This window comes from Leucopleurus acutus (genome assembly GCF_964270905.1).
Source record: "Leucopleurus acutus genome assembly, chromosome: 6".
NCBI lineage: Eukaryota > Metazoa > Chordata > Mammalia > Artiodactyla > Delphinidae > Leucopleurus > Leucopleurus acutus.
The window spans coordinates 111,690,905-111,716,152 of record NC_139149.1 but is presented as its reverse complement, the minus strand read 5'-3'; the positions used below and the strand labels follow the sequence as shown (position 1 = coordinate 111,716,152).

The 25,248-nt window shown below is 36.6% G+C and overlaps 2 protein-coding genes across 6 annotated transcripts in view; one reads left to right on the top strand and one right to left on the bottom strand.

Annotated features, from left to right (window-relative positions):
- GIGYF2 (GRB10 interacting GYF protein 2) overlaps positions 1-25,248 on the bottom strand; it is a 126,199-nt gene that overhangs the window by 53,722 nt on the left and 47,229 nt on the right. For all 4 annotated transcript variants that reach the window (XR_014326274.1, XM_082840840.1, XM_082840842.1 and 1 more), the window contains one exon: positions 2,488-2,667. Coding sequence is in view for 3 of the 4 variants with exons in the window: in XM_082840840.1 (XP_082696966.1) it covers positions 2,488-2,667 (180 nt within the window). In the remaining variant the exon portion in view is untranslated. The remainder of the gene's footprint in view (positions 1-2,487; positions 2,668-25,248) is intronic.
- On the top strand, positions 15,458-25,232 carry KCNJ13 (potassium inwardly rectifying channel subfamily J member 13). Of its 2 annotated transcripts, none has more exons than XM_082840843.1 (2): positions 15,458-18,995; positions 21,122-25,232. In XM_082840843.1, exons 1-2 carry the CDS (start codon positions 18,536-18,538, stop codon positions 21,742-21,744), a joined length of 1,083 nt encoding a protein of 360 aa, XP_082696969.1. In that variant the 5' UTR covers positions 15,458-18,535; the 3' UTR covers positions 21,745-25,232. The 2 variants fall into 2 exon arrangements, with proteins under 2 accessions (XP_082696969.1, XP_082696970.1); XM_082840844.1 differs by having other exon boundaries at positions 15,458-18,759; positions 21,122-21,271.

The following is a 25,248-nucleotide window of genomic DNA, read 5'->3' as shown; positions in this document are numbered from 1 at the left end:
AAAAAAGGGAGGGGGTGGTTCTTGTTAAAATCTGACAAACCTGAGCCTAAGAGAGTCTTAAGAGGAGACACATGTCTTAACCTGTATCTTTGCTTTCTCTGTGGGAGACAGCAAAAGAAATGAGGTCACAGTTAAATGTTACCATACTACTGAGGCCCAATTTGCTAAAACCAGCAATCTAAAACTCAAACTGAAAACCGAAGGGCAAAATGTTAAAACACCAAATACAGGTAGCATCTTATAAGCCACTTACAAAAGGTAAGAAAACATTATTCTCCCACTTCCCACACTTTACTTACAACAACAAAACACAATTTACTATCTTCTATGAAAATGAAGGAATTTTATACCCAGACTGCCTAAATGTTAACCTAGAGTCATTATCCCAAAGAAGTGCTCATGATCAAAAGCTGAATTCCAGAGTACTCTGTCTGCTACTCTCACTTCTAAGTATGCACTGTGATAGAAATCTATCCTTCTAGGCATGTGGCTCATTCTTCTCTCTTAACTAAGTTTCCTAAGTTCACCTCCCAGAGTGGGTGCTTAGCTGTCCTTAATGCTCCCAACTCCATACATATCCAACTGTGAGCCATACTTTAATAAAACTATATACCATAATATTTTTGTTGTCATAAATAGTTAATAAAATTTTATTCACGAAACTAAATTCAGCAGATAAGGCACATCTCTAGTTTATTAAGACTGAGACCACTGCTTTATAGACCTTGTATCAGAACTAAAGTTTGATACTATTTTCATAAGTCAAAATCATGATATTTAAAATTTTAATCAAAGCCTAATAAAGGATTAACTAAAATGTTAAGGGTAACTGATAACAACTGATATAATCAGACTTATTTTTAATATGCTGGGTTGAAAAAGTAGATGGTATTTTTTTAATGCCTATTTACAGTGTTTTTTCAGCCCCCATGCATCTTTATGTCCCCCAAACTGTCTTTTTAAAATATATGGATAAAAATTTTGGAAAATTGTCAAGTTGATGACAAAACTGACATGAAAAGTCAAATACTGGAAAGAAAGATTTAGAAAAGATGGGGAAAAAAAAAAAGGACTACCATATATATCCAAAATCTAAGCTCTTGGGTGAGGAGGGTAAGTGGTAGAATGTAACACTAAAGTTTTACTTTTAACTCGCTTTAACAGAATCAACATCAGACGTTTGGGCTCAGAAACACTGTTCATCTTCCAAAACATTCACCTTGTTTGTTTTCGATCAGCTGGAATTTTTCTTCTTGCTCAGCCCAGATCCCGTCCATTGTTTCAGTGAATGCTTGTTAGGAACATAGTCTACAAACCCTTCTGCTTACAGGCAAGCTCAGCACAAAATGCCATGATGCCTTGAAGAGAACTATAACAGACGGTTGCCCATGACACAGACTGATGAGAACTGCCTAAATAACTGTGATGCAAACAATGCCCACTAACAACAGAAAACTCACCCAAGAGGCAGCCAATGAGGAGTTGGGGTAAAAGCATTATAACTCTATCCAAAGATTAACTTCACTAAGTTTCCACCTACCCACAGCGCCACAAAGCACCCTGAATGCCTGTTATAATGTTAACTCAGACGGAGACTAATGGTTTGTTAATAACTTAATTTTAAAAAATAAATAAAAACAGTTTACATTATTATTATAACTTCCTCTATTAAAGTAAGCTTCCTTGGCATATAGCCAATAGATAAAACAATGTTACGCATGTGAAATTCAAAAGACATGTACACACTCTTTGTATGCTTCAGTTCTGCATGACCCCAAGATTTAAACTACAGTGGCATCTGATGATCATGAGGCATAGAATCAACACTTGGGTAGGGAACGTTCTTTGACACAAAGCACCAGTGTCTTCAATTACCAACATATCTAATGTCGGGGAAGAACAGTTTGAAGCATTCTTAAGAGTCAAACAGAAGAACTTATAAAACCACTAATCACAACTATTCTCTCTCCTTTTTCTAAAGTTAGAGGGACAAAAGAATAAACTTGTGATTATGTTTTTGACCTGGGTTTAAAGTTTATTCTTCAAATGAGCCGAAATCACATTTTTAGGACAAAAAGAGAAAAAAAGAATAAATCCTCTCTTATGCAGGAAAAAAACTCACTTCAGGGGGAGCCCATATTCCTAAGTAAGCATATAATTATCACCTAAGAAAAACGCATGCTGAAAAAAGATTCAAAAATTTAGGAAAACTGAATGAAACCCTCTCTCATTTTTGCAGTTAAGGGCAGGTGCTTCCCATTAAACCACACTGCCCCAGAAAAATAAAAGTGACTTTAATCAACTAAATAGCTGTGGGGAATATTTTACGTTAAAAATTTTTGTGGGAGCAAGACTGAGTGTGACAACATAAACATGACCCCTCTTGTTTTTCTTTGCTGGTTTATGTTTTCCACTTTATCCCTAACAATTCCCACCAAATCCTCACTATTTCGGCCCCTGTGTGCTTTTACTCAGCAGAATTCTTACCAGGACTGTGAGGTCGCCACCTCTCTCCATCCCTCCTTGATCCAGCTAGTCGCCAACCTCCATCTTCATCTTCTCCATTCTGTTCCTCTCTAAAAATACGCCAATTTTCACTTTCTGATCGTATAAATTCATGCTTTCTTCCCACTGATGTTGGCCCACCTTCCTCAAAATTTGGTCTCCCTGTAAAGAAAATGAGTCAACATAAGTCTCAGCCAGCAAGGATTCTGCACAGACTTGATTGCTCAAATCCAGCTTTTCTGCAAAGGTGTCCATTTCAACGTTCAGGCAGTATAAATAACTGTGGATATATGTGTATATTATTAGACACATTTCTCAAAGCTGAATGTTCTAAGACTGGGAAATTATTTTTTTAAACAAAATAATATGCGCATTTTTTAAAAGGCCATGCAATGAAAACTGAATCAACCTTCCCGCTACACAAGAGCCCCCCAGAGTCTTGCGCCCCAGAAGTAACCACCATCAACAGTTTCTTATAAAGCCTTCCAAACACTGACCGTGGCTATACTTATGCATATATATACAGATCTCTCATTCACACTCACATAGCCCTACCCTCAGGCTGTTACATATGTTGTTTTGTACCCTCGCTGTTTTCACTTGGCAGTCCTTCCTTACCAGCATATACTTCTTTTTTTCCATTTTTAAGTCATACAATATTTTTAACTACATGATTTACTAAATCAACTTAATTTATTTAATCAACTTCTACTGGTGATTCTGTCCAAATAGGATATCTGTAAACTTCAACCTCTCTTTTATTCCAAAACAGACTGTAAGCTCAAAACCACAGTGTGGAGGCACTCTACTTTTCCTTTACTCTAGCACCTAGTACACTACAGGCGTACAACAAATTGCTCTGGAACAGAATTCAAAGCTAAGCTATGTCTAACCTGACGCAACTCAAGAGCTACATTAACAGTGAAAGAGAGCCTGTTATGCCAAGTAAACTAAACTGGTTTCAAAGGACAAGATAATTCTGAACTGTGCAAATTCTTCAGTCACCATACCACATGTGCTACCACTTACAATTCACAACAAATTACCCAAAATCTCACATTAAAGTATGTAGCTGAATATCCAAAACATACATTGATACCTTCAGTTTATAACAATAAAATATACAAATTCTCACAGTAACAACCTCACTTCTTTTCATTAAACCATATTAAAAGTAAAAAAAAATTGTACATTTGAAAATGAGGAAATTCTAATTTCTGGTCATCCTCTTATATTCAATTTCACATGTATTAAGATTCCATATCCTGTTCACCCAAACAGTTATTAGGTTGTTACAAGATATTATTCTATTACAGAATAATCTTGGAATGGGGGGGTACAATTATTTGCTGGGCAAAATACCCTTATTATGACAGGCAGCCTCTAAGACAGCCCTCAACAATCCCTGACTTCTGGCCTCTGTGTAATTCCCTCACCTTAAGTGTGGGCTGGCTTGCTCCTAACAGAATCCAGCAGAAGTGATGAGATGTCACTTCTGATACTAAGTTAAAAACTTCCATCTTGGACGCTCTCTCTGAGGGAATCCAGCGGCCCTGTTGTGAGGCAGCCCTGTGGAGAAGCCCACATGGCAAAGAACTGAGGCTTGCCAACAGCCTCGTGAGTGAGCTTAGAAGCGGATCCAACCCCAGATGAGCCCTGAGATGACTGCAGCCTCATGAGAGACACAGGCCAGAACCACCTAGCTTAGGCTGCTCCATCCTGGCCCACAGAAACTGAGAAAATAAATGTTTGCTGCTTTCGGCCACTAAGTTTTGGGGTAACTTGTTACATGGCCACAGTTAATAAAAACACTCACTTAACTGATTTAATCTTCATAACAATACTCAGTATTAGAAATTATTTTTCCCATTTTACAGCTGAGAATATTGAGGCTCAAAAAGATAACCCAGGAGAATTGTCCAAAATCACACACCACTATTTAAATGACACAGGATTCAAATCTTAACCTTCTGACTCATTTAACAAATATTTATTGCATATTGCACTAAGTGCCAAGTTTCATGAATTCAAGTATAGATACATTCCACGTCTGCCCTTGGGTTAGAAGGGTCAGAAGACATTCCAGGTTCTCTTGCTCAGAATATGAAGGGATGAGACATTTTACAAAGCCCACATCCATTATATGACTTGATGAAAAATACAGCTATACTCACAGAAGAAAAATTTAAAACAAAGAAATCCCTAATGCATATAAATTGATAAGTGATGGCAAATGACTTTTAACATATGTAAATCATTCAGTCACAAGCAATATGTGCCAGGCATATTGAGGATACAATCGCCTGATGGATGAGCTGGTCAAAACACTGATTTTCATCTACTTTTTTTTTTTTTTTAATTTTATTTTTTTTCATCTACTTTTACACTACGTCTTTGAGAAGTAATGAATGTACCAAAATAAGCAAAGGAAACCCATTAATGGCAAAATGCTTAACGCATCAAAAACTGGTCATTACAGTTTTTTCTAACAGACGATAAGTTGCAAAAAATTAAAGATATTAAAAATAAAAATACCAGTAATTCCTCAACCATAGAAATAGAACTCTATATATCTGTGGTTAGTTTTTACATAACATCTTTAAAATGTAGTTTCAATCAGTGTACCCACTATTTTGTAATCTAAATAGCAAATAATTCTCTGTGATTATACATCTTACTGATAATATAAATGGATACACAGCAGGTATACCTTGCAGCTGTTGCACTATCTAGTAGATTATTCCCCAGTGGACATCTGCATCGTAACTAACTTTTTGAGAACTAGATAACAAGGAAGAAATATCTGTGTGCATATGTGTTTTGTTTTTCTGAACTACTACTTCTGAAAAAAAACTTCAAAGAGTAAAATTACTAGGTCAAATGACAGACTTCATACGTTGGCATACTTTTCTCTCCTCCTCAAAAAAAGGGTAGGTAAGACCACCAGACCATTTTAGATTACCAAAACTAAGTGCTGCTAGCCTTTTGAAGCTTTTCTACTTTAATGGTTGTAAAATGGTATACTAATGTGGCTCGAATATGAATTTTTCACATCAAAGATTTTTCAGATTGTTTGCTGACTTTATTTCCCTTTATGTGAATAATTTGTCTGCATTGTTTTCTAAACTAGCAGCTTCTATAACCTTCATAACTGTCAAGTCCTACGTATACTTTTCATATTGGTACCTAGGAATAAGAAAAATATAAAGGACAGGATAGGGTAAAATAGGGAAACTAAAGGAAGAAAAAAATCTTGCTTTTCTGCTTACTGCAATCTCATAATTCTCAACCTGTTGGAAAATCTGTACCTCATAAAGTTTAAATGACTATTTATGCCATTCTTTGTTCCAAAAAGGATTTGTGACAGAAATTTTGAAGATACAGAGGAGCACAGTACTAAAGAAAGAATGAAGATCGTGGAGTCATAGACCTGATTCCAGTTCAAAAATTCTATAACAAAGGAGTTCAGATCTTGTTACCAAGTGCTTGTTTCTACAAAATAATTCCTAAAAACTGCAATATATTTTTTGATATATCAAATGTTACGTAACAAATAACTGAAACAGAAAGATCTGGGTGACAACTTCTCCAGTAAACCAAGGAAAACCAGAATAATGTAATTCTGACATGCCAAACATATCCCACATGTAAGTGCAAGGTAAAGAAAGTTTTGCGTTCAGGCATCATTGTCATTTTCATAAGAGAAGGATGAAAAGGATTCAAGAACTTTTAAATGTACCATACTCATCTCCTCCTCCTACCTTTAAGAAAACAGTATTGGACTTCCCTGGTGGTACAGTAGTAAGAATCCGCCTGTCAATGCAGGGGACACGGGTTCGAGCCCTGGTCCAGGAAGATCCCACATGCCACAGAGCAACTAAGCCCGTGCACCACAACTACTGAGCCTGCGCTCTAGAGCTCATGAGCCACAACTACTGAAGTCCGCGCCTGGAGCCCGTGCTCCGCAACAAGAGAAGCCACTGCAATGAGAAGTCCGCGCGCAGCAACAGAGTAGCACCGGCTCGCCACAAGAGAAAGCTCGCGTGCAGCAACGAAGACCCAATGCAGCCAAAAATAAAAGAATGAATGAATGAAAACTTATTATTGAAGTATAACATTCATATCAAGAAGTACACAAATCATAAATGTACAATGCAGAGTTTTCACAAAGCAATATATATCCACCTAACTACTAAGATTTAAAAAAAAAATTTATCAGGACCTCTCAAAAGTCTTCATGTCCTCCCAATCGGCCCTTACCAAGGTAAACGCTATCCTGCCTTCTATCTCCAAAGATTAGTTTTGCCTATTTTTGACCTTTTTTATATAAATGGAATGTCAGTTTACATCTGGCTTTTTTTTATTGTAGTTGTTTAATTAACAATGTTGTGTTAATTTCTGCTGTACATCAAAGTGATTCAGTTATACATACATACATACCCTTTTTTAAATATTCTTTTCCATTATGGTTTATCACAGAGTATTATATATAGTTCTCTGTGTCGTACAGTAGGACCTATTGTTTACCCATTCTATATATAAAAGCTTACATCTGCTAATCCCAACCTCCCACTCCACCCCTCCCCCAACCCCCTCTCCCTTGGTAACCACAAGTCTGTTCTCTATGTCCATGATTCTGTTTCATAGAAAGGTTCATTTGTGTCATATTTTAGATTCCACATATAAGTGATATCATATGGTATTTGTCTCTTTCTTACTTCACTTAGTTCAATAATCTCTAGTTGCATCCGTGTTGCTGCAAATGGCATTATTTCATTCCTTTTTATGGCTGGGTAGTATTCCATTGTATATATGTACCATACCTTTTTTATCCATTCATCTGTTGCTTCCATGTCTTGCTATTGTGCACAGTGCTGCTATGAACACAGGGGTGCATGTATCTTTCTGAACTAGAGTTTTGTCTGGGTATATGTCCAGGAGTAGAATCGCTAGATCATAAGATAATTCTATTTTTAGTCTTCTGAGGAACCTCCCTATTGTTTTCCATAGTGGCTGTACCAACTTACATTCCCACCAACAGTGTAGGAGGGTTTCCTTTTCTCATACATCCTCTCCAGCATTTGTTATTTGTAGAGATTTTTTTGGTTTTGTTTTTTTCTGGCGGCACCTCATGGTTAGCGGGATCTTAGTTCCCCAACCAGGGACTGAACCCAGGCCCTCAGCAGTGAACGCTGGGAATCCTAACCACTGGACCACCAGGGAATTCCCTGTTATTTGTACAGTATTTTTTTTCATAAATTATATTTATTTTAATTTTTTTATTTTTGGCTGTGTTGGGTCTTCGTTTCTGTGCAAGGGCTTTCTCTAGCTGTGGAGAGTGGGGGCCACTCTTCATCGTGGTGCGTGGGCCTCTCACTGTCGCGGCCTCTCTTGTTGTGGAGCACAGGCTCCAGACGCACAGGCTCAGTAGTTGCGGCTCATGGGCCCAGTTGCCCCGCGGCATGTGGGATCTTCCCAGACCAGGTCTCGAACTCGTGTCCCCTTCATTGGCAGGCAGATTCTCAATCACTGCGCCACCAGGGAAGCCCCTGTACAGTTTTTATTGATGGCCATTCTGACTGGTGTGAGGTGGTACCTCGTTGCAGTTTTGACTTGCATTTCTCTAATAATTAAGAGACATCAAGCATCTTTTCATGTACTATTGACCACTCGTATTTCTTCTTTGGAGAAATGTCTATTTAGGTCTTCTGCCCATTTTTCAATTGAGTTGTTTGTTTTCTTGTTATTGAGTTGTATGAGCTGTTTGTGTATTTTGGAAATTAAGCCCTCGTCAGTCGCTTTGTTTGCAAATATTTTCTCCCATTCTGTAGTATGTGTGGCTTCTTCCATTGAACATTACGAGAAATTCATCCACGTTGTTACAGAGAACAGAAGCTTGTTCTTTTGCACTGTGGTATGGGATCTCATTGTATGAACAGACCACAATGTATTACTCTACTACTGATTTAGGTTGTTTCTAGTTTTTTGCTATTATAAACTGTGCTGCTATAAACATTCCTGGATGTGAAATTTGGTGAGCGTATGTTTCCAATTCTGTTGATATTTACCTAGGAGTGAAACTGCTGGGCCATAAGGTATATTCAACTTCAGTAAGTACTACCAAATATTTTCCCAGACAAACAGTACTACTTTACCATTTTTTGTTTGTTTGTTTACTCATACCTCTCGCACACATTAAGATGAGTGCTTTCTCCATGAACAAATACAGTTAAAGACATATGACTGAAAATAAAGAAGAGACTCAGACATAGCACCTACCCTCCAGGTCCACAGTCGAGGGACACACATGTAAACAAATGACTTGATACATTACAGTTGACAAAATGCATTGATATATCTCATCCGATCCTCATAATAACCACAAGGGTTGAGTCAACCTTACCATCTTTTTTTTTTTTTTTAAACATCCAAAGATTTTATTATGGGAAATGCCTGCATGAAAGGAAGGAGGGAAGAAGCCAGGGAAGGCTGGGAGAGCCATCAGACCAAGATGCAAGGCACGGTTAGATACTTGATAAAGATTTATTGAAGAAATTAGGAGCTTCTTTAAGAACTTTGAAGTCAGGGGTCAGAATGATAAAATTACATTCACATAACTTCTTACAAATAATAACATGAAAGAATTTTAGGGCAGAAAAAATCTTAGCTATAAACTAATCCTGGGTAGTGACTGTGAGAACCAAGGACTTCACAGGGTCCCTGGGCTTCACTCTGTGCTGGGACCAGCCACTGGACTGGACTGGAGCAGGGAGCTCATTTACCTTCAACCTTACCGTCTTCATTGTTCCTGTGAGGAAAGGGATACCTGTAGGGGGATCTCCCACGGTCACACAGCTGAGGAGTGACCAAATCAAAAACAGAACATAGATGTTCAAACCCCTAATCCAGAGTTTACTCACAAATTAAACCCATCGGAAGCAGCCAGAAATTCTACAAAAATAAAGTAGAAAAAGGAAGTTCTGGGATCTAATTCTAAGGGGCTCTAAAAAAGCAACAGACATATCATGCATAGAAAAGCTTGGGCATAGAGACTGCCAAGATGTCTAAATGGAACTAAATTTGTTAAGCTTCCAGCAGATAAACGATAACAAAATGTGTACCCCTGAAAAAAATGTTAAGATCAACTTAATATATAACAATATAAAAATTTTACTCAAAATTATTTTGAAGGGTAAAAAAATGACTTCAAGTACAATCTAATAGAGTATACATTTCCAATTACTACTAATATAACTTACAATATAAATTATACTGTATGCAAGAATTGCTCTAAAACATTAAAATAAATCCTTTATAACCTAAATGATTAGAGTAGATTTGTATGTATATAAATTTGGGTGGGGATTGAGGGTGCCAAAAAACTTTATAATGAGTTAACTCATTACAGGGTTAAAAAAATAAATATATTTGTGTATTATTGATACAACTTAAAATAAATGATAAAGTTGTTCATGGGCAACTCAGAAGATAATATCTAAAGCTCCTATAATGTCTAAAAATTACATGACTCCAAAGTGACCAGGGCTAAAATGAACGAGGGATACCCACACCCACATGGCCTTTCTCAGCACTTAAAATCAAAGTCTTCCTCTTTCTGTAACATTAGCAATATGACAAAGTTGAGTAGCCAAATATTTTAGTTGACTTTTTAAAAAATCTTAACAGATTAATATGTAAACAAGATGATTTAAAGGTAAACATAATTAAATAATTTACAAATTAATGCCTGAACTAAATATTTCTAACCTATAGTCAGCAAATGAGCTTGGGGCTATGAATCCTTAAACTAGAAGCACCTATCACGTTGGCATGCTTTTATCTTTTTTCAGGGAAAAGGGTCTAAGGTTTTCGCCAGGGTCTTAAAGGTGTCTCTGACCTCTAAAAGGTAAAGAAATATAAATTTAAAATATTTTTTTTTTCTATTCAATATGGCAAACACGGCAGTCTTATGAGCAAACTATACTACCTGTATAACACATTTTATATTCTTACATCAACAATTCCTCAAGATGTATAAAAGGTGCTAAAATACAACTGCACTACATATATAAATACTTTCCCCAACGGCAATAAATACTTGATTGTTTCTGCCTGAACGTATTGTCTAAATAGGACTCTTCTAAAAATTAAATTAAATTAAAATGCAGTATTGGTTTTAGTCTGGTGTAATTGAGTGGACTTCCTAAGGAGAAAGAGCAGTAAAAGGGCACCTGTGTGCATGTTTGACTTACAGCCAGAAATGGTGTTTATGGAAAACTTCAGATGGAGCAAAAAGGCACTCAGCCAACAAAATCTACAGCTGTGGAACTTGGAACTTAGAAGCGCCCAAACTCCAAAAGCAAAAGTGGAATTATGGGACAGACTTTGAAGCTTGTTTATGTGCAAATTTTTCTAGCAAGTAACTTTGTATTTCTCTATTCAGATATATATTCTCTGATTAACACTAAAAATATTTTCTAATACCAGAGAAAACAGTGAAAGGGAATCCCATCCAGGTATTGATACTTACTTTTCCCCCCAGTTGTAAACAAAACTCAGGGTAACTAGGATGGAGTAGTTTAAATTCTATATCCAGAGATTTGCAACTTTTCTCCCATCCTAACCCCTGAGGAGGTAACAAATCTGCTCCACTGGTTAATATGGTCCCGAAAACACAGCAGCTCCTGGCTGGGAGAGACTGGAGGGGCTGCTGTATATCAGACTCTGAAAAAGCACCTCATGTGGTCTAAATATGCCCCATATTCCTATAACCTTTATGCTCAGTCATCTGCTGGTATATACCCAGACACTGCCTGAAATCTCGGGGGAAGGTGATCAGTAGTGGGCTTCAATGCAGAACTGGAAAGAGACTAGGCATCTTCTAAAGAAAGCTAACTACACTGTGTAAGAAAGAGCATTGGAGACCAGGGCTAGAGGTTAAAAATTGTGAGATTATGTATATACATAGGCAAGACACTGCACGCCAACTAAAGGTTTTGTTGTTTTCAGGTACAATGTGGTACAATTATGGATTATATACTGGAGTGCTTTAGCCAGAAAGAAAAGCAAACAATTTAGGGATACAGAATTGAATTTAATAAAGAATAATGTACCTGATTCTTGGCATCTTGTTTAATCATTATAATTTGGAATAAAAAATCAATCAATCAATGAACAGATATCTAGCAGCATGTATGTTCATTTATAGAAGAATGTTTTAGAGCCATCTCCAACTGAAATCATTAATTCTGTTTAGACGGGAGGGCCCATGTATTTTAGGGTGAAGTTGGTTTATCATCTGTGCCGATATCAGTTTCATCTCAGCTAACCGGGCAACTTCAAACAGAAATGAGTTTATGTGCTCCGGCTATTATAATGGGAGTGCTATGCTCCTAAGGAGACACTCTAGAACTGGTCTACGACATCCATTCAGTTAGCAATTAGGAATCACTGTTTAGAGACCACAACAGACTTTCAAACTGTGAAATCCAGAAACCAGAATACTTCTTCACTTGAGACATTTCTTTCTTGACAATCATCTTGTAAATGATTTCTGTCTGAATATATTATGGAAAGGGGCTTCTAATGTTGGTAAAATCCTTTACTATCTTGCTTACTATAATGTCTATTCAAGACACATGGCAGGTACATCTTCAGTACTGCTTTCTGAAAGGCAGTGTTACACTATATTTACTGTCTTCCCTCTTCCGCCCCCAATCAGTAAACTAGCAATTGATATAAAGTGCAGTTCCTACCAGAACATGCAGGGAAGGTGCATCACATCACAAGTCTCTCCTTTATGCTTTTACCTTCTCTAGCTCTGAAGGTCAAAGTTTGCAGTGCTGTGTCTGAACTTGTATTGAAATGTTTGGCATTAATAAAAACAAAGAAGGAATTAATATATTTTTTACTTGTGGGGGGAGGAGAAGGAATCTACAAAAGCGGATTTCACTTTCTAAGCAGCATTATATTGGTCTAGATTAATAATTTTCCCAGCAGGCCTTCCATGATTTTACTATGAACAATCGCAGCCTTTGTATCTCAGATCCCCTTACATGTGACATTTGATCAAAGTTTTAAAATCAGCAGCTAATGGAGGTAGAGAAAAGTCCTGCTCAGTAAGGCATTATACAAAGCTATCCCACAGCTCATTTTGAGGTTGCTACAAGCTGGATCACAGACGTTTTCCAGCTAGACATTATTTAGATGTTTAAGTTTCTGTACCCTGAACACTATATTTATTGCATGTCATCATACTTCTCCTCAGGGAAACATCCCCTAAACATCACTAAAGCATGATTTAAGAAAATTCTTCAGTTCTTTCACACAGGTGTGTTTTTTAGAGATAGGTGTAAGGAACCAAACAATTAAATGTATTCTTATTCAAGGTTTCTGTACATAGCCTTAAAAAAATAAAATAAAAAAGTCTGCCTCCTTGCCCCCCAAAAAAAGATTTCAGGTAACTAAATTACCTCTATTACTAGTTCTAGAATTAGTGGTAGTCATTCTGATGAGATGGGATATGAAAAGAAAACTAGTAAAATCAATTCATTAATTTCTACCTAAAAGTCCTTATCCAAGGAAATATTCCCAAAAGAAATGGAGGAAAAAAAGATTAGTAAAGGAAATATCTCACACTTAAACATGCTATATAAGGAAAAACGGCTGAAAGGAAATCTTGCAGGGAATTTTATCCCTTTGAACTTGTAAATAAACTCTTAAGTAAGATTATGCAAACTTACTAAAAGACCGGTCCTGATTAGAGAGAAAAAATGCACCCCTTCTCCAAGTCAGTTCTGGAGGCTTTCTCCAGAGTTGTTAAGGTCTGTGATGGGTAAAGAAAGACCTCCTAACAAACCAGCATTCTTTTCCACAGGATCAGAGCTAACTGGCCCCCCGCAGACTAAGTGACCAATCACATCAGCTTCAGCTGAAAGCAGCCCCCACGACATTATAAACAGAGCAATGTGAACCGTAAACCCAGTCCAAGAAGAGAACCTACAAGCTGGACTTGTAGATTAAAATTACCTCACCAAAAAGACAGTCTCTGAAAGCTTCCTCCAGACCTACCCGTGTATAAAGCTGGCCCAGCAAAAGAACTGGTGAGTACATGAGAAAATATTCAATCTTATTTCTTTCCTTAAGGAGAACAGAGAAAAAAACTGACTGACAAATAGGGATGGAGCTTGATATTGCCAATAGAGTTTTAAAACAAAGACATTACATACAGGATCATACATTAAGGTTCTTTATTCTTTTTCCTTAAATTTTGGAAATAGAATAATAGTCCTCTTGAAAGCATTATTGGAAATTTTCTTCTTAATTGTTTTACTAAATGTATACTAATTCTCCATTATAATATAGAAATGGGAAGAGAAAGACCCTGGAAAAAATTCAGTGGCTTTTTAAAAAATGTATCTTTTTCATTTGGAAGGGATTAACGAAATCCAAAATGAGCAAAGAAAAACAAGTGACCCCCCCCCCAAAAAAAATCATTTTGTTTTTACTTTTTTAAGCCATAGGAAAAATGATGAGTGTCCTAATTTCTTAAGCATGAAATTATTGCTGAAATTAGGTGTTTCTACAAATAAGAAATTAAAATATAAAAGAATCTCTGAGCTTATATAATAGAATTAGAACTCACACTATTTGCCCTAATTATGGAGGGCAGGAGAGATGATTATGACTCTCTCCAGTCTTAAACTGTTTACACCAGAAGTGAACAAATACACAGTAATACTGCAATCATTTAACATTTGTAGTTATTATGACTTATATCTTAACTGTTTAATATGAACTATACTACTACATTACAACATGACAATAAAAGACATAATTTTGAGTGCTACAACCTAATGAGTAAAATGAATCCATTATTTTGATGACCAATGAAGCATCCAAACTATCATTTTTATAAAGTACTATTTTTTCCATCAAACAGTTTATAAATGGGCAAATATTTTATAGCCCACACAGAGAGACACAAGCAAACCATCCCAATTCTACTTTCTACTGGGATCAATTTGCAAGAATCATATAAATACAGACTAGGAAAAACACATTCAAAAAGCACTTGTGTACCTGTAGAGATATGAAAATAACCTGGAAATATAATAGTATAAACATAATGTCTGTCCATCAGATACTTTTAAATTTGATGGAAAGAAAATCTACATACATTGGGCAACAATAATGTTTTAAATGCCATACAAGCATATATAAAATTATATAGAAAAAAATCACACAGGAAACCTCTATCAGTGGAGGGAAATGGTAGTAAGTTTACAAACATGTAGGATTTTAAAGGATCATGCTATTTAATTCCCTCTTTTCTTTCTTTCTCTTTTTAATATAAGGAAGCCTGGCCAAGGGGATTGGGTAGCTCGCCCAAACTGGCACAGCTATGTAACCAACAGAGCCAGAACCCAGTCAGCTAGATTTCCCACCCTGTCTTCGTTATGCTAAACCACACTGACTACATGAGTGCAAAGAATGGAGTTATTCAGGGTAATCTGTTAAGTGGGGACTGAAATCTTACCTCTCTCAAATACTCCACTTTCCAGCACCATCTAAACCAGATTTAGGAAAGTTTTATATATAAAAAGGATAATGCTTCACTGTTTTGATATTAGCCTTCTGACTGCCCTGTTCACAAGTTTTTTTATGTATTTACTTAGTCGCAAGAGAAAAAAAAAACTGTAGAAGCCTAGAGCAAGAGTGCTACAAAAGCTATCGGTAAGAAGTTACAATCCTGAAAAGGCCCAAATGAAAATAACTGATTTTGTTAGCTATAGTATGTATACAAAGGCTGTCTCCTCAGGTAATGAATTTTAGAACTTAATGAAGCAAGCTGAAAATCAAGAAGAATCATGGACCTTTCCGCCCACGAATTACTATGATACAATTAGCAATCAGTGGTTCCATAAGTGGAACAGCACTAGTGTACAGCTTCATCATGGGCATTTTCACATAGGCAGGAAGCAAGAAACAATACAGGTCAAAGCCATGGACAATGCAAAACCACACAGTGGTTCACAAACTTACTGGAGGCAGCCAACTACCCTTTATTGCTATACCCTTCTTCAAGTGTCAAAATGTCTTTTCTTTTATAAAATTATGATGAAAGTATATTTTTAAAATTATTTTCTCACCTGGCAAAATACAAATTTGGCAATGCTTTATAAGAACCCTCCTCTCCACATTTTGTTTTAACTCTGCTGGTCTATAGGATCTAAGACTAGACTATGTACAATAATTCTGATTGTACTAATCTTCAAACCTTACAAGATGTCTTCCTTAACTGAAAATATCCTTCTTGCCTACAAATCTAGGTCTTAGCCTAAGCATTTCTGAAGAACAAATATTCTGTAGGAGCTCTTGGACAAAACTAGTCAAATGTAACGTGTTATTCACAAAAGCTAACTAGGGTCAAAATGTCTATTTTTGAGGCAATATAGCACTGACTCTGGACTACGGACTAAGCAGGAACTGACCACCACTTACTACCTTTGTGATCTTAGGAAACTCACTGTGGCTCAGTTTCATTATCTATAAAATGGGCATTAATAATGGCACTTATTACTAGGAAAGTTAAGAAACATTATTAATACCAGTAAGGCAACTAATAGCCCAAGAGGTTACTCTGTGCCAGGCATTGCTATTGGCTTCACATGAGTCAATACATGTGAAGTGCTTGGTATGATTCCTGGCACATAATAAATAATATATATTAGCCAATATTATTAATCATTACTGACATAAAAATCATGCATAAAATAACAATGATTTAAAATGGATATTTGAGACACTTCTGGGGACAGGAGAGTTCTAAGGTGCTAAAAATCAGGCTGTCAAAAAAAGACTATTTTGTGAATGCAGTACCAATCATCTTGGGACAGACTTTTATCTCACCAAACTCTAAATAGATAGCTTCTTGTAGTTAAAAAAAAAATAAAAATAAAAAAATAGCCAACTGTTAAGTTAGTCGGACTTGCAAAATAATCCATACGCCTTGTGAAAACTTCTTTTATCTGCCTGATCCTCAGTGATCTCATCTGAAAAATGGGATAAGAATGTCTATCTTAAAAAAAAAAAAAGAATGTCTATCTTGCTGAGATACCAAAGAATTAGAGACAATGCAGTAATGAAAGCACCTAGCACAATGCCTATGAATATTTTGTTATTATTATAATTTCCAAAAGGGCAGAGATCAGGTCTTCTAAAACATCAAAAAGTCTAGCAAAATGAATCACTAAATAGCGGTGCCAAGAAAAAAAAAACTAAATAAAATGATAATGACAACTTGTTAGGATAATAAATTATAAAACATTAATGCCCTAAGATTTTTTAAAAATTTATAACATGAAACAGAAATGACCATCTAATCTAAATAAAGTTAACAATCAACCCAGTGTTCCATCAGCAACTCATATGTGAAGAAAATATACGAGAATGTCTCTAATATCACCAATAAATGTTAAATCAGCCTTAGGACAAAAGGGAAAGCATATACCCAGCTGGCCAATGCCCAATTCCAACAACACAGGAAGCCAGTCTCCAAAGCCCCAAAGTCCCTAGACATAGGAGGGTCCATCCAGCAAACTCAAGCAAAGCATCATTGTCATTCAAAAGGTAGGAAGGTGATATGCAACACTTCCAAGGGCATCTACTTCTGAAGGAGGAAGCATCGAAAAGAGTCATGTATAAACACCTAGTACTGGACTGTGGCAAAGAAGAAAGGCAGATTCAAGGGAAGCAAAGTTGCATTTCCCATTCTGTTTCTGCTTGCCTCTGCGTAAGTCTTTGACACCTTTGTCATATTCAAGGATGGTCACATGGAAAGTGCACATTAGATTTCGACTCACCACACAGAGAAAAGAAGAAACACAGATGAAAACCGTTTATAGCTAAAAACTAACTTTACTAATGTTTCTAAAATTGACCTTTAATGTCTTAATGATTATTTTAGTTCATTAAACTTGAAGCTTTTTCTTCTGGTTCATTTACTTCTCTTTTTTCAGGCACTGCCTTTTTTTAAAAAAATTATTTATTTACTTATCTGGCTACATCAGGTCTTAGTTGTGGCATGCAGGATCTTTAGTTGCGACACGTGGAATCTTTAGTTGCAGCAAGTGAACTCTTTCAGTTGTGGCATGTGGGGTCTGGCCCCCTGCATTGGCAGCCACTGGAATCTTAGCCACTGGACCACCAGGGAAGTACCTGGTTCATTTACTTTCAAAATTAATATTACCTTGGAATCTTTACCTGGAATTTCTTAATTTTGCCAAGAAAATAATTTTCTGTCTACCCCACAATCTAATCAGCATCTAGAATATTCAGAAGGGCGGCAATCCATGAGCCATAGAAGGAAAGACTCCATGAAAATGACCACAAAGTAACAAAAACAAATAAAACCTAATCATAGAACTTTCAACAGGCTAATTATAAAGCATACAATGGAACTATGGATCTCTAAAAGCTTACTCTTATCCTAGCAATAAGTGTGGCTTCAAAACATTTTCAGACAGTTCAACACTACACTTCTAAATGATTTCTATTTATTTAAACAGAGGAACACATATTTAATGTTCCTTTTCATTATGAATTATTCATAGTTATAAATTATTAATTAATTATGGAAAGTTGTTACACATAATGTTTAGTCAAATCAATACATACTTGAAGCCTCGACTTGTGCAAGAAAGATACAGGAGTATCAAAAAGAGACATGAATCGTAATCCCAACCCTTGGGGATTCGTTAATATGCCAAACAATATTTTAACAGTCATTAAAGGAACCAATAATAGATATCCTAAGGCAATCCATGATTAGCTATCAAATGAATGACTTAGTCAGTAAATGCTCCCTTATGTAAAGAGAAAGAGCTGTCAGACTGGGAAAGCCTGCCCAGCAGTCAGGGAAGCATTCCAAAAAAATTACAAAACAAAGTCTCAGAATTTATTAATATTACCTGAAAAACAGTTAAGGGTTTACTAATTTACTCTTGATTTCAGAGAATTACAGCCTGAGATGGATGGCAGTAATTGCAAAGTTATTGCTCCTCTCCTAACTCAGAGATACCGGAGGATGGTCACCAAGGATGGCCATAGCACACTTCAAATGGATGGCGCTCAAAGAGGTCTTGCATATCTTCGAGACGCTTGGGGAATCCTAATGGACATGCGCTGGCGCTGGATGATGTTGGTTTTTTCTGCTTCTTTTGTTATCCACTGGCTTGTCTTTGCAGTGCTCTGGTATGTTCTAGCTGAAATGAATGGTGATCTGGAACTAGATCATGATGCCCCACCTGAAAACCACACAATCTGTGTCAAGTACATCACCAGTTTCACAGCTGCATTCTCCTTCTCCCTGGAGACACAACTCACAATTGGTTACGGTACCATGTTCCCCAGTGGTGACTGTCCTAGTGCAATCGCCCTACTTGCCATACAAATGCTCCTAGGCCTCATGCTAGAGGCCTTCATCACAGGTAATTGTTTTTTGTATTTTGTTTGTTTTATTTTTGGCTGCGGTGGGTCTTCGTTGCTGCGCGCGGGCTTTCTGTAGTTGCAGCGAGCGGGGGTTACTCTTCATTGCAGTGCACGGGCTTCTCATTGAGGTGGCTTCTCTTGTCACGGAGCACAGGGTCTAGGCACACGGGCATCAGTAGTTGCAGCACGTGGGCCCTAGAGTGCACAGGCTTCAGCAGTTGCGGCGCGCAGGCTTCAGTAGTTGTGGCACGCAGGCTCTAGAGTGCAGACTCAGTAGTTGTGGCACACGGGCTTAGTTGTTCCGCGGCATGTGGGATCTTCCCGGTACAGGGATCAAACCCATGTCCCCTGCATTGGCAGGCCGATTCTTAACCACTGCGTCACCAGGGAAGTCCCCACAGGTAATTGTTTTTGTTCTTAAAAAAAAAAATGTATGAATGTTTTGGAATGGGTATAGTCAGTTATAAGCAACGGTATTACAGATTAATTTATTTGCATCATTGGCAGGTAATGCCTGAGACTGAAAGGAAGAGCCTAGGGTCAAACAATAGGAGAAATTTTAAGAAACCTCTCTCTATACTTAAATTTTACATACTGAAATTTCTTAAGAAAAAAGGGATCGTTATGCTACCAGCCAAAAAGATATTAACAAAAAATCTAAAAGGAGTTTTTCAGAGAAGCTAAATATTTTGTTAAATAAGTGAATAAATATGTTCAATGCATATTTTGACAGTCATTTTACCTAACAGAGGAATTTGATTTTTTTTTTTTTAACCTTTACTGGGCTAGAATTTTCTCCTCTGAGTTCATCTTTTCAACATTTACTCAATATTAATGAGCCCAGAACACCAGTCAGCACTGCAGATTAGAGAACAAGTATACATATCCTGAGCATGTACTGGAAATAGGCCATAATGATTGTGAAATTTTGCGTATAAACCTGGCAACACATGATACTCTTTGCTCTAATAAAGTAGGGCTAGTGATATATACAATTAAAAAATAAAAAACAAAACAAAGAGAAAACCTTGTTTTAACACACTATGGGCGATATTAACAGTGGTATGGAATAAAGTCCCAGTGTGCAACCAACTGGCTTTTACAACCCGTAGCAAATCACTTAATCTTTACAAGAAGAGTTCTTACACTGGGCCACTCGATAAAATTTAGAGGATATGTGAACTTAGACAGGAAAAACTTACATCTTTTTTTTCTTTTACACTAACTTCCAACTGAAATTTGGTATTTCCTTTGATTATAAATGTAGGCAACAAAAAACAAAAGCACTGGCAATACCCGTAACTTTGTTACAAACAGAAATCCCAGATATTTTCATATCATACTATAATACTTCAAAATTACAGTACTAAACCTCCACTGTATTTTTTTATTTAATGCATTAAAAAAGCACATAGAGTACACATTGTAATTTTTTAAATGTTCAACTGGATTTCAGTGTATTTGGTTTCCTGTTTATATACTTTATTTTAATGCATTTAAAGTGTAATTCTAATAAGAGGTTCATAGACCTCACCAGCCTGCCAACATCTGTGGCACAAAAGTAGTTAAGAAACCATGATCTACCTGCTGGGGGGCACATGGAGGATGCACTTGAAGGGTACACTGAAAACCACCTTAGAGACAGAGCATTCTTAAAAGAAAAAAGGTTTGTATAAATTTCAAAGTTAAAAATTCTTCAATGTCACTTGTTCTACAGGTCCCCTCCCTACCCCAAATCATTCTACTATGAATCTAATCTCTATTTAAACTTGAAGTAATCTGGTTGCAAGTAAATTGCATTTATTTTCTGTTATTTTTAAAGCAGGGACAGGAATACAGGAAATGACCACTCCTCCACTTCATAACAAACTAAAGTTTTACATTTCTATGTAACAAAATGAATTGTGCTTACCCATTTTGAAATCGCAGGTTTAAAATAAAGAATGTATGTACCGTTTTGCAAAATCCTTCAGGCTAATGAGAAATTAACAAGTTCAATTCCTGACTCATTTCGAAGGCACGGCACCAAGAAATGTATAAAAATTTGCTAGATCCTTCTCATTCAGAAAAGGTACTGATATTTAATCTGTTCATTCTAAAAAAAATTCAATGGTTTCTAATTTAGGTGCCTTTGTGGCGAAGATCGCCCGGCCAAAAAATCGAGCTTTCTCAATTCGCTTTACTGACTTAGCAGTAGTAGCTCACATAGATGGTAAACCTAATCTTATTTTCCAAGTGGCCAACACTCGACCTAGCCCTCTAACCAGTGTTCGGGTCTCAGCTGTACTCTATCAGGAAAGAGAAAACGGCGAACTCTACCAGACCAGTGTGGACTTCCACCTTGATGGCATCAGTTCTGAGGAATGTCCATTCTTTATCTTTCCACTAACCTATTATCACTCCATTATACCATCGAGTCCCCTGGCTACTCTGCTCCAGCATGAAAATCCTCCCCACTTTGAATTAGTTGTGTTCCTTTCAGCAATGCAGGAAGGCACTGGAGAAATATGCCAAAGGAGGACATCCTACCTACCCTCTGAGATCATGTTACATCACTGTTTTGCATCTCTGCTGACCCGAGGTTCCAAAGGTGAATATCAAATCAAGATGGAGAATTTTGATAAGACTATTCCTGAACTTCCAACACCTCTGGTCTCCAAGAGCCCAAACAGGACTGACCTGGACATCCATATCAATGGACAAAGCATTGACAATTTTCAGATCTCTGAAACAGGACTGACAGAGTAAGAAATATCCATAGCGCCCTGTTTTTTAATGTATTAAATATACTCAGCCAGTTATGCACCTATTTTTCCTTCATCATATCTCATGTTTTCTTTTTTCCAATGCTGATTACATCTTTCTGATTACATCATGGTGATCAAGCCTCCGCCCATAAAAAAAAATGGCTGGCAATACACATTGTGGAAATATAACATTATACAAAGTTTGTATCTGTGGTTATCTGCTGAAATCAATGCATCTGAATGTAACAGATATTTACAATAACAGAAATGCTGTTGGTGAGTTTGTATGGATGTGGTATGATACCAGTAACGAAGGTAAAATTGACAGTGAAGTTTAACACAGCTGAACTCTAAGAAAATCAGCCATAAATTTCTCATTTTCATCTGCAAGTTGAAGCAGCAGCCTAGTTTCAAACCTAGCTCCCTGGGTAGAATGATGACTTCACAATATTTAGTGAACACTCTTTTAAAACTGTTATTTCTTCAAGGCAACAAAGATCAGTCCTTTGGTTCTTTATAAAACAAAACTAGGGTAAATATTACCCCCTTAATTTTTAACAGCTAAGAACAAAAACTCACAAGAAAACAGCGAAGAACAGATTTATACATAACTCTAAAAGCATTTGAGCATGACACCCAAACACATGCACATATTCATACATTTGTGGCAGAAAGTGATCAGAGCAAGTTAAGATAAGCTCTAGGCTGAAGGAAACTGCAGGGTGGTATTTGAGCAAGGAGACGCAAAATTATATCTACTTTAAAGCTACCAGGCATACTAATCAAATAGTGATTTAAAAATTATAACCAACCATTCATCTGAATAACTTCCGACCTAAGTAAAAACATTCCCTTTCTACTTAGGGTCCATTCAATGGTATAAGAACCTCGTAGATGCAAATATATTTACGTTTTTGCAGGTATAAAGGTTTAGATATAATTCAACTAGGGGAAAAAATCTCCAACAGAAAAAGCAAAAAATAATTAGGCAATGAAGTATTTTCAAACCCAAATTCCTGTTTCAAACTTCAGATAGTTTTTTCTATAAACACAAAATGAGTGTTTATTCACCAGCAGGAGGTTGGACGAGATGAACTCTATTATTTCTTTCCAAATCTAATACTCCATGAAAATTATGCTTTCTCTGCTTTTTTAATTTTGCATATACTAGGATGAACACTTTCCCTTACCTCCAGTTTAACTTAAGACTATCCTCTGTAAATTTGCCATTTCAATAAAAAAATCGAACTGTCCTCAAACAGGAACCAAAAAAGTCACCCTATCAGATTTCAAATAGATTTGTTGCTGTTATTCTTTTCTGAAATTTCCCTTATCCAGGTTTATGTGAAAAAAGTGAAAGATTAACCCTCCCTACTGGTGATGACCCACACAGGAATCATCTCTTAAAATAAATACTAGCTAGTAAAGGGAAGCAGTTGTGAAAAGCAGGGAACAGCAGCAAGTCACATTTTTCTACTCCTAGACCAAAAGGAAGAGAAAATAAAGAACTTTGGAGTGGTCTAAGACTAATTATAGCAAAGTGGATCAAGGACACAGAAACTTAATCACTGCGAACTTTTGCTGTTTGAAAACCTTAGGCATTCTTAAGTACTAGCTAGACCAACAGGTTTTCCTCCAACCCAAGACTGTTGTAACACATATAATCAGCAAGAATTCTTATTTCTATAATAAAGTTAACAAGATTCTCCTAACCTGATGAAAATAAGTACTGAAGATTTACCTGGTATATTTTTTCCTAAGAGCTCTACATCACTTACATAGATCAATTCCAGCAGTTCAGAGAGGCTGCCTAAAGTCACGCAGTTTGGAAGTGAGCAAGACCTGTCTAGGATCTGAGTCTCAATACAGATGCAGTATATTCTCCATTCAAGTCATAGAAGTCTCTTACTGTACTATTTATACATAAACTCTGCACCTGAAAATTAGATATAACTTTCCCTACACACACACCCCCAAAAAGAACTCCGTTGGTATACTAGTGCTATTTAATAAATAGACAACTAAGAAATGCAATCAAATACTTTTGTCTAGGAGGCGGAAAGCTTCTGAAAGAACTGTTCATGATTCTTTTACTTTAAAGAATCACATCTTCTATGTTAAGGATTAAGTTTTCTGCAAAGGCCCCATTATCCTTTCAGGTGAATAGAGTACAGACTGAAAGAGGGGGAAATTTACTGGAAAGTGGGAAGAGCAGCTCTAACTCCTGGCTTTACAGCTCACTTACCTGGGCCACCTGAGAAATCAGTGACAATATCTCGGACACATGATCAGGGAGACCACGTTGCAACTAAGTTAAAAAATGCTTGTGGAACCCAATCCAGATAGCATGACAGTCCCAAGAAACTGAAGACAAGGAGATACTAAAAATCATAAGGCCTACTTTTATATATGTACAAGCCCATATTACCAACTGCCAGCAGCAGCCTAATAACCCAAAATTGCTATGTCTGTTTCAAAGCATTTCACACCAAAATGCACTGAGCTGAACCTTTCGGTATCACCTGGATTTTTTTTAATGATCCTTTAATTCCATCCTCACAGAACCATACGGTAAGATGATCACCAGAACTGATCTCCCCCTATGCAGCAATCACTTTCTATTGAATAGGAATTATAATTTGAATATTACAGGCCTTTTTCCACCTCCACATTCTCCCACAGGTATTCACAAGGGTCATGCACAATTCTAACCCAGATGCCTCTAATTCCACCCATTTCTCTACACATAAGAAGCAAATATATGATAAGAACCATCTCTAACTTTAAAAAGAACAAATCATTCTGGAACCTTCAGTACTCAAATTATCTTAATTTGATGTCATAGGACGTCTCACAATTGATCAATATGTCAGTGTGTCCCAACAAACTAGTTAAGTACTGCTGTTCTTGGAGAAAGTAAGATACAGTATGAGCAATTTTTTTTAATCTACAGTATTTTCAACAAAAGTGGATTACTTATAAAAAGAGAAGCTCAGAATCATTAACACAGTTTATTTAATAACCTGAAGTGAGCATCTTATTCAAAAAAGCATTCAATAAAAGCCACTACAAAATATTTTTATAGATCTATGTGGACACTGCCCTGAAAAAAAGAAAGAATATACATCAAAAAGACCAGATGAATAAACGACATTCACAGTAAGAACATTCACAGTTTTAGCCTTCGCTCTCTAATACAAAAGCGATCACTCTAGTATTTTCTCTATTTCTTCTCACCTGTGACATACTACCTGCACTGGAAAAGGAGTTAATAGCCTGCTTCCTAACTTGAAATTTCAATTCGTAAGATAGCCTTAATAAAAAATATATGTCTTGCAGAGAACACACAGACCTAAAAAGTTAAATCAAGTAAATCCTAATGGTTATATTTATCATCCCTGGTTTCATGCAATAAAGCCCTCAAATAACCATGGAACTCCAAATGCAAGTAATGCTACAACCCCATCTACTGGAGAGATGCAAGTAATTTTTAATAAATGTATCC